At 45.1% G+C, this 16,811-nt stretch overlaps 1 protein-coding gene across 1 annotated transcript in view; it reads left to right on the forward strand.

The window, feature by feature from the left end:
- LOC115466128 (A-kinase anchor protein 8-like) overlaps positions 1-16,811 on the forward strand; it is a 90,894-nt gene that overhangs the window by 57,330 nt on the left and 16,753 nt on the right. Inside the window, exons 9-11 of the mRNA XM_030197176.1 lie at positions 1,181-1,322; positions 2,424-2,529; positions 2,729-2,859. Of these exons, the coding sequence (XP_030053036.1) occupies positions 1,181-1,322; positions 2,424-2,529; positions 2,729-2,859 (379 nt within the window). The remainder of the gene's footprint in view (positions 1-1,180; positions 1,323-2,423; positions 2,530-2,728; positions 2,860-16,811) is intronic.

Raw genomic sequence — 16,811 nt, forward strand, 5'->3', positions numbered from 1 at the left:
TAGGCAACGGAACGAGACGGAACGATACGTAACACGCACGAAGGACCAATCAACGACCTGCAAGAATGCAATCACAATCAACTACATCGGAACAAGGGAGGACAATGAAGCCAGAACCGGTCACTTACACTGCAGCAAGGAGAAGACGAACATCGCTGACAGAAGAAAGCCATTTTGATGCCCATGCTCCTGCTCTCCGTATGTGACTCACATTTTGTTTGGGGGGGGGGGGGGGTAACAGCCTTCGGTACCCTCCCCCCAACAAACCCCCAACACAAAAATGGCACCAATAATTGCTCATGCAACTCACAAACTCCCCCCCCCCCAAAAAAAAAAAAAAAAAAACAAACAACAAACCAAACCCCCCACACCAACATACACACACACTGCCATGGACACACAGCATCTGTCTTTCTCACTCAGACACACACTCCCTCCCCCAAACCCCTCTTTACAGAAAGTGTAACAATAAAGTTCAACATCTGTCTCTTACACACCTACAGACGCCATGAGACCCCCCCCCCCCCCCAAAAAAAAAAAAAATCCAGTTGCCGCCTTCCTCACAAATTGCCTCATACACACAACTGTCAAATGCAAAATCTACATATCACACACACACAACCACACTGTGTGCCATGCACGGAGAGCATATCTCTCACTCACACACACCTATGTACCTCAATCATCCACACACACTCGCACATTCACTCTGTCACTCTCTCTCTCACAGTCACTCACACACACTCCCTCAAACATACACAGTACTATGAAAACCTTGCTAGCGCCCGTTTCATTGCTCTCAAACGGGCCTTTTTTACTAGTAGTACATAAATCATTGTTATTCTTTGGCTGACTGGCACAGGGGTGTTGTTGTCTTGCCTTTACTGCATTACAATTTACATAGAACGGCTGCTCAGAACTCCGGTGGCACAGAGGGGGAGGGGATTTCTTTCTCTCTTTATTCTTCTGCTTTGTTACTTTATACTGAATCTGAGGCTAGTTGGCCAGGGGTCTTATTGGCTCTCTAGAGTCACAATTCTCAGTCTCCAACCTGCTGGAAGGAGTGCACAACCCACCAGTCAGTTCCTGGACCGGTCCGGAGGGACTAAAGGAAAGCAAATTAGCAGGTGAGATCTAATTTCTTCTTACAGTGTCTTGGTTTTCTTTTCCTCTTGTCCAGAATTCAGTTTGTGTGTTCGCTGTGTAAGTTTCGGACATTCTATGAGGACCAGATGAAGAATCATTTGGACAGTGTGTTTCACAAGGAGCATTTCAAATTTGTTGGAACCAAACTTCCACAGCAGACTGCAGATTTCTTACAGGTGGGTCTTGTGGAGTTTTTATACTGTCTTCACCCAAGTGTACTCATGTTAGGTGTGAAGACGCTTCTTTACATAGGTGTCTGTATTTTATATGGAAACAGAGCACAATTTAAAATGTACTCTGTGCAGTGCTAGGAGTCTTAAGGCCTTTGGAAAAGGAATGTGGACCTGTGACATAACTAGATGCATAGAGAGGAGAGGGAAATGATATACCTCTTTTCTGTGGTTTTTGCAACTACATTCAAAGCGGTTCACAGTATATACAGGTACTAATTTATACCTGGGGCAATGGAGGGTTAAGTGACTTGCCCAGAGTCACAAGGAGCTGCATTGGGAATTGAATCCAGTTCCCCAGGATCAAAGTCCATTTGAGCTAAAATCTGCTCAGTTAACACAAGGCTGCTGCAGATGAACTGGCTTTGAAACATGAAGATGACAGTGACTGTTGTGCATTCTTATGGTCTAATCTGAGGCAATGCAGTACTTCTGCAGCACCATATTGTTCTTCCCAGGACCCTTTGAATGGGCCCACCACCCAGCTAACTTTACAGAAAAACTTATAATATTGTACAGTTCTCTCCTTGCCCACAGCTGGCAGAACACTTCATACATAGTGTTAATCTTCTGCAACCTAGTGTGTATTCATATTTAGTTTGGATTTATGTCTTGGTGTATTTTGGTAGTTGAAAAGTGAAACTTAGTTTAGGACCTGCCAATTGTGCAGTATTGACCAGTCAAACGTAGGCTTTTGTTCTGCTACCAGCAGATAGATTGCTGACACAACCTTACCTAGTATTCCTCCATTTTCCATTTGCTGGTAGAGATACAAAAATCTATGGATCTAACTGGTATAGCTGGATGAAGAATATTTTAGTCAAAGACACATACCTATGCATCTGATCAGCAGATGGAGACAAAAGGTGATGGTAATCTAGTTCTGTCTCCATCTGCTGATAGGGGAGCCCATGCATCTGAATTGGTCTAGCAGTACTTGAGAAAAGGAAATTGGCAAGTAACTCAAATATAATTAAAAATGTAAATGTTTCCTTTTGCATCTTGGTCCTTTTCCCTCCCCTTCGTCATTGTGCTTGTTCTTTGCAGGAATATGTCACCAATAAAACCAAGAAGACTGAGGAGCGTCGTAAGGCAGTCGAGGATATTAATGCAGCAATCCAGCAGATATTCAAAGATCAAGATCTCACCAGAGGTGTGTATGGGGGAAGGGACTTTCAGAATTGACTTGTACTATTGGTCTAATGGCCAAGGCCTCGTTCTCCTTGGGGCTACTTCAGCTACCCATAGTTATGGTGCAATAGTAGAGATCCTTAAAAGCAGAAATATTGATCAGGCTCTTTTATGGCAGTGATATTATTAATTTATGCCAACGGTTTCTTTTATCTCTCCAGCTATTCCTATGGAACATTTTGTGAGAAAAGTGGAAGCAGCTCATTGTACTGCATGTGATCTCTTCATCCCAATGCAGCATGGGATTCTGCAGCAACACATCAGGTCCATTGAACATAATCGAAGCAGGAAGGTATGTTTTTAGTTAGATGGTGCAGACTGATCTCAGAAGCTGAACACTCTACATGAGACATGTCAGGGGTGCACAGACTGCAAATTCTGCTACTTGCATGATTGGTTTTATTAACTTGGTATACTGCCTAATATCAAAGTGTTAAAGTGGTATACAAAGAAAAAATTGAAATAACACAAAATCATAATATAAAGAGAACCCCCTAAATATAAATTTAAACATAGTCATGATAAAAATAACCCCCCTCCTATTTATATTCTGTTTTATAGTAATACTCAACAGAATTTAGAATCAGGTCCAAGTTTTCAGTACTTTATATGGAAGCTTAAATATCGGCAATTTGTTTCCAGCTGCTGATAATGGTGCTCTGAGCTCCCATGAGTCCCTATTTAACCATTCTCTTCCTTAGCGTCCCTCCAGACCGGCCCAGAATGTGACTTATGGGTTGTGCACGCCTTCCAGCAGGTGGAGACTGAGAAAAAACTGTGACTCTAGCGAGCCAATAAGAGCCCTTGCCAGCCAGGGAAAGATCCAGTAATCTCAGTCTCCAGCAGGTGGAAGGTGGTGAGTCCTTCAGTCTCATTCATTTTCTTCTCTATTGTCTTTTTTTATTAAAAGGTTCAGTTTCTCCTGTGCGTTTGGTTAAAAAAAAAAAAACCTGCTTATTTGGGGCTGAGGTCCGTGGGGGTCTCTTTTTGCCCCGGGGGTGCCACACTTGGTTGGTCGAGTCCCTCCCCGATAAGAAAGCATGAGATTGTTGTTGGGATGCTTTAAGTAGCAGTCTGTTGTCTGGACAGACTGACTCCTGTGATTTTCCGCCAGCTCCTTGTGGGGAGATCTGTAGAGGCAGGGAGAGGCAGCTACTCTTTAAAAGTCTGAGTTTGGAAAAAAAAAAAAGGATCCGGGCTTTGGGCTCCGTGATTCTCAGCAGTGGTGTGTGTGATTTTATTTGAGCAAGCAGGGCAGCTCCATTGGTAATTTTGCCTGAGTAGCGCTTTTACTTTCGTTTTCGGGGGCTGTTGTTTATTTTTGTGATCAGCTGTTTGCGATGTCTGAGCGCTTGCGGTGCTGCTCCGTTTGTCAGCGTCGGGGCCTCGGTTCAAGCGGCATCTGTAAATAGGGACTAAAGGAAAGCAAATTAGCAGGTAAGGCCTAATTTACCCTTGGCTCTTACTGAATTTTTTGAGGTAATAAGCCCAACAAGCAGACCTTAGGCCCTTTTGTCAAGCTACCACAGCCAATTTACCATTACTTCTCATTCACAGCAAATGAATCCATGGGTTGTATCCGCCTACCAGCAGGTGGAGATAGAGAACACTGAAAGCACATGGTGTTCCTGGACGCCCAGCCCCCATCTGCCTTCAGTATATCTCTATCTCCCAGCAGGTATGGACGTCGCTTCTCAGCTCCTGGATTTCTGCCTGGGGTGGCTCCTGTGCTTTGCTAGTAGAGCAGGGGCTGTTGTGGCTGTCTTTAAAGTGAGCACCAGCATACTTCCTCAGCAATCCTCCAGACCGTTCAAGACGCGTGGGTTATGCACTCCTACCAGCAGAGGGAGACTGAGAACATTAAAACTTCTTATACAAGTAGCCTGTGCAGACCTTCTACTAACCAGTATTTTCTCAGTCTCAGCAGAGGGTAGATGTGTGCAGTGTACTCAGTCTGATAGGCCCGTTTGGGGTTTCTAGGTTGGGTTGTAAATGTTAGAGAACCCACACTTGGATCTCTATTACAGGGTGTAAGTCCTAAGGGGCTTCTTATTCCCTGTGGGGTGTCACACCCGGGTGGCCGGGTCCCTCCTCCTGTGCTCTTCCTCTGGAGGACTGCTTGACCTCGGCTACAGACCTCGTTCTGTAACCTTGAGGCGTTTAGGCATCAGCAACGAGGTTTAAAAAATGTTTTTAAAAGGCGGCTATTTCTTATGGCAGTCCAGAGATAAAACGTCTTCAAGGGCGTTCTTGCCTTAGGTGGTTTTGCCTATTAGTCTGTCAGAGCACAAAGCAACTGTTTTTCCTTAGCGTCCCTCCGGACCGGACCAGGATTGGACTGATGAGTTGTGCACGCCTACCAGCAGGTGGAGACTGAGAAAATTCTAAGACTAGAGAGCCAATGAGAGCCCTGGCCATGTGACCCTAGCCTCAGTATTTTCTCAGTCTCTCAGCAGGTAGGAGACGAGCCCATTAGTCTCTCTCTTTATCTTTCTCTTTTAGAGGTTAATAACAACAACAACAACATTGCTACCTCTTCTTCTGTGCCTAGGAATTCTCTGTTACACGCTGGTCAGGTAGGGACTTCTTTTCCTTTATTTCTTTTACAGCCTCTGGGGGTGTCAAACTCGGATGTCTCCGGGTCCCTCCCCCCTTCCTCCCCACCTCCCATACGTAGCTGGGAAGGACTACCCTTTGTTTAGAAAGGTGTATGTCTTTGGGAGAGGCCACCAGTATAGGAAGTTTAAATCTTATAAGCATTTTAAGGAGCAAGCTACATCCCCCAGCTTCTAACGAGCAGACAGCTCTGTGTTGTTCTATTACTCTTCAGCGGAGTTTTCCCCATTACTTTAACGAGCAGGCAGCTCTGGTTGCTGTTTTGGGTGTCTATATTATCTAGCTGGTTAAAAAAAAAAAAAAAAAGAGGCAGCAGTAATTTGGAGGAGTTTAGGTGTAAAAAAAAAAAAAAATTAAAGTCAACTTGTCCCCACTGACTGAATGAGCAGACAGCTCCGTTGTTTGCATGGGAATGCTGTGAGTCAGCTGTGTAAAAAAAAAAAAAAAGTAAGCGGCAGCATTTTGTTTTCAGCCCTCTTTTAGAGTTGAGCTGTATTTTATTTAGCACTGCCGTTTGTGTTCTTCCCTTAGCGGTCTGTTCGGCGGAGCAGAGCTTAAAAAAAAAGAAGTGATTTTGGCGCGAATCGGGTACGCGTGTGCACGCGCATTACCGTCATGTCCAAGAAGCTGAGACGCTGCGCTGTATGCCAGAGTCAGGGGATCTCCTCTTCCGGCTCCTGTAAATATTGTGCGCCGCTGGGGGGTGCATCGGGACCTTCTCTTTCGCCGTCTTCGGGTCGTTTGGGGCTGATCTTTCTCAGGAGTCGCCTATGTTCTTTAGGGGGGTCATTTCTTTGCTTTTTATGTTTTTAATGTTGAGTAACTGGTTGCTGTAGCCTAGTAGTCAGCACTACAGTCTCTGAAGCTGCTACTACTACTGTTTATCATTTCTAAAGCGCTACTAGAAAAACGCAGCACTGTACACTTGAACATGAAGAGACAGTCCCTGCTCCTCAGATCTTACAATCTCATTAGGACAGACAGAACAAACAAGAGATAAGGAGATTTTAAAGTGAGCAGGTTAAAATAAGGGTTCTGAACAGAGTGAATAAGGGTTAGGAGTTAAAAGCAGCATCAAAAGGTGGGCTACAGAACTGGGTGCAGGTCCCAGTTTTAGCAATTTATTTCTCTATCTGGGACTCCTGTATGTCTGTGTCCCACTATATATACATCACTTGGCCAGCCTGTTTGATGTTTGTTTCTTTATAATCTCGGGTGGCGTTTGTCTGTGGGCTAGGAGCCAACTTTTCAAAATTATTGGGGGTGCTAAGTCCAATGGAAATGACCCCTCCCTGGACATATACATGAGTTTTTCTCAATATTGGGGGTGCTCAAGCACCCACAGAGTCGGCTCCAATGTCTGTGGGAAGGTAGTTCACAGTTGTGTTTTTTTTGTTATAGCATTTTTCGAAAGGTTGCTTTCCATACCAGGATATTTCCTATATGTTAGCTATACGTTTGTTCTTCCACAGGCATGGGGGCAGTAAGGATGTTATCAAAGGTACATGCCACTCTCACCTGTTTAACTTTGTGTCATGAAATCATAGTTGCAGGCTACTCTTACATGACAGTCATCTTCTTATTTGCTCTGTCCAGAGAGTTCTTGCGGTTTTATTTTTAGATGGTTATGCTTTTCATTTTGCCTCCTTTCTCTATCACTCTCACGGCAAGGCATGTGAAGTAGGGGTCTCCCTACATAGACTCTTGGATCTTAGACCATTTTCTCTCTCGATTCTTCCGAATGCAATTTTAATTTCTAGTTCCTAAGAATGGATCTCCCTTCCTCCTATTTGGAATCTCACTGCCGTCAAGCGCACTCTCAATGTCTCAAATCTTTATCACAAGAACCTAGTTCCTAAGAAGGAATTTTCCTTCCTCCTATTTCAATTCTAAATGCTGTCAAGAGCGTTCTCAAAGTCTCAAGTCTTTTTCATGAAAGCCTTCGATCCATAGTGAAGCTTCGTGCAGCACATTTTTTGATACAAACTTTTCTGCATATTTCTCTTAGGAGAGTTTCTGAGAAGGATAGCTAAGCAGGGTCCGCCCGGGCTGGGTCCTGGAAGGGTGACCAGCTCACAATGCGCAATAATGTCCCTTCTCAACACTGTTTTCCAGTCTCTAAAAGTTCATCATAGTTATGGTACCCCTCAGAAAAGGGGAGATTCTTCTTCACTCATGACGAGTCAGCTAGCTATTTAAAAAAAACAACAAAAAAAATACTTCTTGTCGACAAGTCAGCAAGTCGCAGACCGAGAAGTGCAATTTTTATGGTTCTCAGGATGCCTAGTACTGGTGGCCAAGAGTCGTCTAAATATTTCGCAGTCTCCACAATATTTTGGGGTTACGTGCGACATAGTTGCAAGATTTTTTTCCCTGGGCAATTGCCTTTTGCAGTCTCATGAGCTGCACTCCCGTGCTCTTTATCTTTTTGTGTTCTGAAGCATTTGCAGCTTCCCTTTTGTTTTTTTCCCCGAGACTGCTGTTCTTCTTTTTGGCATTAGTTGAGTAGGACATTCCTCCAGGCATTTGGTTGTTACTTCCAGGACTACCATGTGGTCTCTTTACTTTGCAACTTAATTTTTTCCTTCTTGGCTCTTGGCATTCGGTTTGCTTTCAGGATTACCATGTGGTCTCTTTACATTGAAACTAGGGGACTGTCAGTCGCTCTCGGAGCAAGGAGGTATCCCTGAGGGCTAGCGTTTTATTCTGAGCACTCTGTCTTTGGTCAGCATTGTTGCCATGTTACGTTAGTCCGGAATGCTCTTTCTGGACTCATAGGACTGTTAGCATCTTAGGTTACTTCAAAGACTCAATCCTGCTCTCTGGCAGGACTGTTTCTAGCTTATGTTCTTTCAGAATGGTCTGGTCTCCTGGTAGGTCTGTTGCCTTCTTAGGCTACATATTGAGGCCCCTGGTAGGTCTCTGGTCTTCTTGTGTATTGAAGTTACATCCTTTCCTCGGACAGTTCTACTATCTGGTCATTCTGTTTTTTTACAGGGCTTGCAAGTGCCCCCCTTTACACGAATGACATGTATGTCATTTTATTTTTGCATGTTTTTCACTTTTCTCTGTAAGCTGCCTAAGGGGTAATCTAGCGATCAGTGCAGTGAGATGTCATCGGGGAGGCCCAGCTTCGGTTCTCACTCTGACTCTAGTCGTCCTGCCTCCTAGGTGGGTTCACATCCGCACTGACGTTTGGTTTATTTCATGGCTGATGTCTGTTTTATTCAAGGGGAGTCATTTGTATGGATCTACCATCTGACCAGCCCTGTAGCATGCCATCCCCTAATGGCATGGTGGCCTTCTCTTCAGGTCAGGCATTTCGCTTAGATATTTGGATCTCAGGGGCGTAACCCTTATGTTTTTTTCCTTGCAGATATACCAGGCTGCCTTTTAGGTTGTCATCTTGACTTTTTATGGAGCCGGGGGGTTTTCTGTTTTCTCTAGAGGACCTTCTCTCTTCCCCAGTCCGGCCTCTTTGTTTCTCTCTTGCTCAGGCTGGTGCATGCTCTCAGTCTGGGACAGGCATTCAGCCTTGCTAAGCAGGATGGCATCTTTTGTAGTTGCAGTATTCTCTTCTCAGCTTTTAGCCTCTGTGCCTTAGTGACGTTGTCAGATGGACAGGGTGTTATTCTTCTTTGCACGATAATTCAAAATCATCGTGTTTCCTTTAAGGTTTCTTTCTCCTTTCAGACACTGTTGTTAGTAGCCATGGCTTCAGCTAGCAGGGTCAGAACTGAAAGTTTCTTTCATACAGGTTTTCTTTTTTTCCCAAACAGCTAGTATGTCTAGGTAAGAAGTACTTCCTTAGCGTCCCTCCGGACCGGACCAGGATTGGACTGATGGGTTGTGCTCGCCTACCAGCAGGTGGAGACTGAGAAAAAACTCTGACTCTAGAGAGCCAATAGGAGCCCTGGCCATGTGACCTTAGCCTCAGTATTTTCTCAGTCTCCCAGCAGGTAGGAAGTGAGCCCATTAGTCTCTCTCCTTTTCTCTTTAGATATTACAGATATTTGTGATAATTCTTCTGTGCCTGGAATCTTATTTAGAGGCTTGACAGGGTTTCCTTTCTCTTCTTTCTTTGACAGCCTCGGGGGTGTTAAACTCGGGTGTCTCGAGTCCACCCCCCTTCCTCCCCATCTCCCTGGCTTAGCAGGGAAGGGCCGTCCCTTTCTCTGGAAAGGTGTACCGTCTTTGGGAGAGGCAGCCACTTTTAACAGGTAGCTGCTTTAAAAGAATTAAATCAAATAAAAGGAAATTCAAAGAAGCAGCCTTTCTTTCCCCAGACTTCTAACGAGCAGGCAGCTCCAGTGTTTTATTATGATTGAGGGGTTATAAAAAAAAAAAAAAGACAAACAGAAGAAAATAATTCAGTGTCTGTGACTTTAAACAGCGATTTTTCTCGTCAGATTTAATTTCCTCCATTTTCTTGCGTTTTGGCGGCGGCAGTTTAAACAAATGAAAAAAAAAAAAAAAAAGGTGCGAACCGCATAAGCGCGGCCACCTGTTTTTTCCGATATGGCTTAAAAGTTCAAACAGCTGCTGTCGGTCAGCGTCGCGCAGTTCACGCAGCCGGAACGTGTAAATTTTGCTCTCCCTTCAAGGTTTCTTCGGGTCCGGTGCTGCCTCCGGTTTTTTTTTTTTCGGGGCCTTTTTTGCCGGCTGTTGTTTCTTCGCCGTTCCACTGGGCTCCGCTTGTTCGGAGGTGTCGGGCGCGCTGTCGACGATCGCCACGGGGCCAGTGGCGTGAACGGCGGCCATTTTGTTTCTCCCTCCGTCTTATCAGTCGGGGATCTCTCTGCTGAAGGTAAGGCTGCAGTTCATAGAGCACTTCAGCTCCAAGATGAGTATACTTTTGTATGTGCTGAAAGGCATATTCTAAAATGCACATCACATCAGCAGGCAATATTTGGTTGAAAGGGCTCCTTTCATATATGGATATATAACAAGCTTTTCTTGTTTTAACTTTCTATGTATCACGGGGCTGTTAACACGTGTTTTATCTGGTGCTCAGTCATTTTCATTGCCTGGTGGAAAATCTACATCTTATCATAATATCATAATTCATTTCAAGCATTTTCCTCAATAGCTGTAGTATTATAGTGTTTTAAGAACTTTAGAAACTTCCTCTATAGGCATAGAGTAAATTTCTGTCTTTCTCATTCCCTGGTGAATAGGACTACATTGTCTAAGAGTCAATTGATTGGTACTTTGCAATTCTGACCATAATATCTTAGTTCCTTTCAAGCATTTTACTCCATGGCTATGATGCTATACAGTGTTTTAAGAACTTAACAGACAATCACTCTCAATGGCTGTAGTGTTATACAGTGTTTTCTTTTTCAGACTTTAAGAAGCCTTCTCTATAGGCATACAGTAGATTGTTCAGATGCCATGGGGATATATCAGCGCTCTCATATTCTCTGAGGGTCAGTCCTGTCTACCAAGCTCCCAATCACTCAGCTGCCTTAGCAGGCATGCTTTATTCATGTCTTCCCTTCTTTTCCAACTGCCTTGAAGCCTCTCATATTTCATTTTAGCTTTCTTCTGGGTTTTACAGGACATATGGTCACTTAGAGAATAAAGTCATCCTTTCATTTTGCATATTTCCCATTTAAAGATAGTGGAAGGTCCTCAAACCATCTACTTGTGTTTGTCTCTACTCTATCAGTTTAGCATTGGCAGATTATAAACATCCTGGTTTGGTCCAGTATGCCTATACATACCATCTGCTATCTCTTCCTCTTCCTTAGAGACCTTATGTTATATCAAGCTTTCTTGAATTCAGATACAGTCTTGTCTACACTGCCTTCACCAAATGGCTGTGGCACTACTTCACTTTTTTCGTTACAGGTATTTTCCAAGTTTGTCCTTTTTCATTTTCATTCTATGCGCCTTCACTCCAGAGTGTTCTTTCAATTGGAAGGGGATTCACTCACTTCCTGTGTATTTATGCCATAGGTACATAAGTATGGTTATGCTGGGTAAGGCCTAAAGTCCATCAAGTCCAGCATTCATATCTAATGGGCATAGGTACATAAGTTTTGCCATTCTGGGAAAGCTCAAATATCCACCTTTCTACAACCAGAACAGCATTAAAAAAAAAAAAAAAAACCTCTCACGAGAGTATCGAACAGAAATCTCTGCTCCAAAAGCAAGGCTTTGCAGTAATTCTGCAAACTAACGCATACAATATTTGCCATGGCTGTTCACCACTAGGAACACCGGGGACCCTGGGCCTAGGTTCGGTGTTTTAACCTGAGACAAGCTCAACATTCATATCTATTGGGTGTGAGTCTGGTACTACTACTACTACTACTTAACATTTCTAGAGCGCTACTAGGGTTACGCAGCGCTGTACAAATTAACAAAGAAGGACGTTCCCTGCTCAAAGGAGCTTACAATCTACATCTCAGTGAGGGAGGACGCATGACCGTGGTACGTGGATTTAGTGGTATGTGGATTAGGGAGATCCAAGAAATTACAGGCCGGTGAATCAGACGTTCATACTGGGACAATTTTTTTCTGTCCGGAGCGTACTACCATAGCTGGTGGACTCCTATATTCAGAACTTTCTATATTCAGAACTTACCCAACTATGGAACGCCATAGAGATAGGGTTGGAGTTTGTAGCCCTATTTAGCTGGTGTCCTTGGTCACCCTTCCTCTTCCGTTCTTTTATAGATCTAAGAGGATGTTCATTGCGCTCTTAGGGTCATTTCATTCTTACCTAGACGACTGCCTAATTGGAGAAAGTCTTAGCAGAGTTCTCAGGTCACGCACTGGGTGTTGCATTTCTTACAGTCTCTAGGTTGGGTGGTGATTGTAGCCAGGCCTCTCATTTGATCTCTCATCAGATATCTCTGATTTTCTCTTTGTTTAGTCCGGTGGGCGCACAGTCTTTTGTCTCCTCTGCAAACATCCCAGTTTATATTTTTCTTGGTGACCTCTATTCTATTCTGCAGAATGCAATTTTACTTTCTAATGCCCAAGAAGGAATTTTCCTTCATCCTATTGCGAATCTCAGGGTCATCAATCGCGCTATTTAAGTGTCATCTAGTTATCTCAAGAACCTTAGTTCTGTCATTGGGATGCTTCGTGCAGTACACGTGCAGTACACTTTTTGGCAGAAGCTTGTTTGTATATATTTTTTTCTGGGGGACCTCAGCAATTCGTTTTACCTTCGGGTGAATTTTGTTTTCCCTACTGACAAAGAAGGCGGAGAGAGCTATGTTGGTCTTTGCCATGGCAATGGGTTATGTCATCCGCCAAGGAGGAGTTAACTCTTGAGTTTGTAGTCATTTTTTCTTAGTTGTCTCACCCTGCATTTAGGTGAATGGACTCATTTTTTCAGCCTTACTTCCTCACTGCGACACTTCAGGGCTGTCTTTTTTTGCCTTCAGGCTCACGAACATTTCTTGCTTCTTCCGTTCAGCAACAGTCTTGACGGAGACAGGGACAGATGCCAACGTCCAGCAGGGGTTTTTCAACCTTCTATATGCGTTTCTTCCGTCATCTCACTAGGTGTTCACGCAGAACCAAGGCACCTTTCTACATCCGGACCCCCAGTCACTCAAACTTATGGCGTGGTTACTGGGTCCGCAATGTCTTTGATATTTTTGCAGGAAGTACTTCAAGTTTTAATTGCTTCCAGACAGAAATCTACATTAAAGTCCTATGAATCAAAGGGGCGACGGTTCACTCTGTGGTGCTCCTCTCGCCACTTCATTCCACAAACAGTATCCATTTCGCAAGTTTTGGAATATCTTCTGCATCTGGCGGAATCTGGTCTGTCTTACTCATCCATTAGAGTTCATTTGGCAGCTCTATCAGTGATGCATGATACTGTTGACAACCGCAAGCTTAAGCAGCATCCACTGTCAAAGCGGTTTTCTTAAAGGAGTCCAGCACCTGTACCCCCCGCTTCGTCCACCAGCTAGGTGAACTACGTGAACAGACTCTTAAAGTTCTGATTTCTAGTAGCCATAACTTTTTCTATAAAGTTTTCCTCTTCAAGCAGTGTTTCCTAGTAGCCATTGCAGCAGGTAGATCTATGTGTGGAATACTTCTACGGTTGGTAACTTCTTTTCGGTCTGCTGTAGTTTAAAGTTTTCACCTTTCCTAATCGGTTTTTTCTTATTGGTTTTGTCCTTCTAGCCAATAGGCATAAAAGTTTTTCATTGTTTTTAACCCGCTATATCTCGAAGGATCAAGGAAATGAGAATGTCTATTTCTCTTCTCGCTGAGAGGGCAGTTCCACAGCGTATTACAACATATTCCACAACTTCAGAAGCGGGCTCTATTCTTACTACAGCGTTTTTTGGTGCTCTCGGTGCACATTGGTAAGTTGGCAACTTAGTCCTAGTTTCATTTTATTTTGCTCATTGGGACACACTACATGTTAGTTGTCGCCAGGTGGCCTATGCAGCATGAACATTTCTCTGCAGTTTTCATAGGGTCCCTCCCTTCAGATTACTGCTTTGGTACTTCCCATCAGTCCAATCCTGGTCCGGTCCGGAGGGACGCTAAGGAAGGAGAAATTAGATCTTACCTGCTAATTTGCTTTCCTTTAGTCTCTCCGGACCAGGCCCCTCCCATGTTCTCTCTACTCTTTAGCTTCTTTATTAAGTAGGAAGTATATTCATTCCTTTACGATTTGTGGAACAATACCATATATATACAGAACTTTACGTGGTCTATACCACTTCTCTGGTGGTTGCTGGTGAGCTCAATTGCTGGAATCTATCTATAAAACCTTAAATACGCCATACCACTTCTCTGGTGAGAGTTGTGGCTGAGCTCAGTTGCTGGAATATCTATAAAACCTTAAATATGATTTACCACTTTTCTGGTGAGAGTTGCTGGTAAGCTCAGTTGTTGGAATATATATAAAATCTTAAGTGGGCCATACCACTTCTCTGGTGAGAGTGCTGGTGAGCTATAAGACAAGTGAGCCATACCACTTCTCTGGTGAGAGTTGCTGGTGAGCTATATTATACGTGAGCCATACCACTTCTCTGGGGAGAGTTGCTGGTGAGCTATGTTACATGTGAGCCATATTGCTTCTCTGGTGAGAGTTGCTGGTGAGCTATAGTACAAGTGAGCCATACCACTTCTCTGGTGAGAGTTGCTGGTGAGCTGTAATACATATTGGGCCATACCACTTCTCTGGTGAGAGTTGCTGGTGAGCTCTGATACTTGGCATTGCCGAGTGCTTTGTGGCTGCTAGGATTCCATACGGCACAGAAGGTCTTTCTTTCTTTCCTGCTTTGTTATTCAAATACTGAGGCTAAGGTCACATGGCCAGGGCTCCTATTGGCTCTCTAGAGTCAGAGTTTTTTCTCAGTCTCCACCTGCTGGTAGGCGAGCACAACCCATCAGTCCAATCCTGGTCCGGAGAGACTAAAGGAAAGCAAATTAGCAGGTAAGATCTAATTTCTCCTTCTTCACCTGGGTATTTCTTTTTCACTCTACCGTAGTTTCCCATTTTTCATCTTTTCCAATCACTTTTTTCTTACTGGTCTGGACTCTTCTGGCGTTCAAGATCACAGGAAATTATATGCTTTATATATGCTTTACATATTAAAACAGATCTTATATATTTAGAGAGCTGTTACAAGCTATTTGGTCCTTCCTTTTGGTACTTCTAGTCAAGGTAAGGTTGCCGTTGTTTCGGCCTCACTATATCTCGACAGATTAAGGAATTCATACCTTCTATTTGTCTACTCACTGGGGGACCATTTCCTGAGTGTTATAACATATGCTCCATCTTGAGAAGCGGGGTTCTTTCCTTCGCACAGCGATTTTTGGTGCACTAGGTGCACATTTTGTACGGTGCCATTTTGAGCTTAGCTTCATTCTCTTTTGATTGATATACACTCTACATGTTCATTGTCGCCAGGAGGTGATCTATGCACTGCTCCCAGACTGAGAAGACGACGCAACGCGTCTCGTACTGCTGCTCTCTTGAGCCTCGAGTGACAAGGGGACTCCAGAAACCGTTCGGGCGGAGAGGTCTCGAATTCCAGGGCATAACCATCTCGAACCACTTCGAGAACCCACTGATCTGATGTGATGTGGACCCAGTTCTGGTAAAACTGACTCAGCCGAGCCCCTACACGCACCAGAGCCTGGGTCCGCACACCTTCATTGGGCAAGCTGCCCCGAGGTCTGACCTCCCCCGAACGAGCCCCGGCCTCCGCGAAGACTCCCGCGAAAGGACTGGGTGCGCTGGAAGAACCGACCTCTAGAAGCCCCACTAAACCTACCAGGCCTATACCGTCGAGCCTCACTAAGTCGGCCTCGAGAGGAATTACCCCTAACTCCCAGCTTGGGACGAAAATCCGGAAGTCGAGGCACCTTGGCCTCACTAAGGCCTTTCACTAACTTATCCAACTCTTCGCCAAAAAGCCTAGAACCCTTGAAGGGGAGAGAACACAACTTAGCCTTAGAGGCCGCATCCGCGACCCAACCTCTTAACCAGAGAACCCTATGCGCTCCCACTATCATAGCCATATTTTTTGCCGACGCACGCAACAAATCATACAGTGCCATCTCCAACTTGGCTAAATCCTGTAACCCCGAGGTCCCAACCTCCCCGGGATCATCCAGGAGCTTCTCGGCCCAGCGAAAACACGCCCTCGCCACCAGGCCCCCACACCGAGGCCTGGAGAGCTAGCGCCGACAAGTCGAAGCTTCGCTTAAGAAATGCTTCCAACTTCCTATCCTGGGGTTCACGGAGTGCGGCCCCACCATCTACTGGAATAGCCGTCGCTTTAGTAACCGCTGTAACCACTGCATCTACCGTAGGAGCCTTAAAGGAATCTCTATCCTCCTGCGGCAGGGGATAAAGTCTGGCCATTGCCTTAGAAACCTTACACGGTGAATCTGGCGAATCCCATTCCTGGGTAATCATTTCCCGGAGATCCTTGTTCATAGGAGAGGACCGTGCTCTACGCTGAATTCCTTTCACCAAAGGATCCTGCCCAGATTCACCTGAAGCCACCTCAGGATTAAATTTAAGGGTAGATGTGACCTGATCAATGAGCTCCGAAAGCTCATCCCTATGAAAAATCCTGACTATTGAGGGATCTTCCCCAGGAAGGGAGTCCACCGGATCTACCGGACCCTCAAAACCCTCAGACTCTCCCCTATCGCTAAATGGGCCTTCCGTGCCCACCTGAGACAGACATTCCTCGTCCTCTGTCCACTCTATCCGGGGTCTTTTAGGCAGCATGGGACTAACCCCCTCCACTCCCTGGGGGGGGGGGGGCCCCGATTTCCAAGCCTGAAAAAGAGTCCACACAAACTCTGGAGGAAAGCCAACCCCTCCTGGGCCCTCATTAGGCACTTTCTGTGCCACAACGGAGGCAACTGGCTCAACCACAGCAGCATCTGCAGAACGCGCTGAATTCAAAATGGCGGCCGTTCCCGCCGAAACTGAAAGCGCTGCCGCCGGGCCTGACTGAGTTGCCGCTGATAAAGGGGCCGCCGATACCGCCGGGACTTCCGCGGTTAACTCCGGGGGAACTGCTTCCAAATGTTTGGGTTTTCCGCAAAGACGACACTGACCGCCCGGCGATTCGATGCCCCGGCGCGAGCACGCGCGACAACGGAGGAGTTTGTCCG

Source organism: Microcaecilia unicolor, chromosome 3 (genome assembly GCF_901765095.1).
Source record: "Microcaecilia unicolor chromosome 3, aMicUni1.1, whole genome shotgun sequence".
Classification (NCBI taxonomy): Eukaryota; Metazoa; Chordata; class Amphibia; order Gymnophiona; family Siphonopidae; genus Microcaecilia; species Microcaecilia unicolor.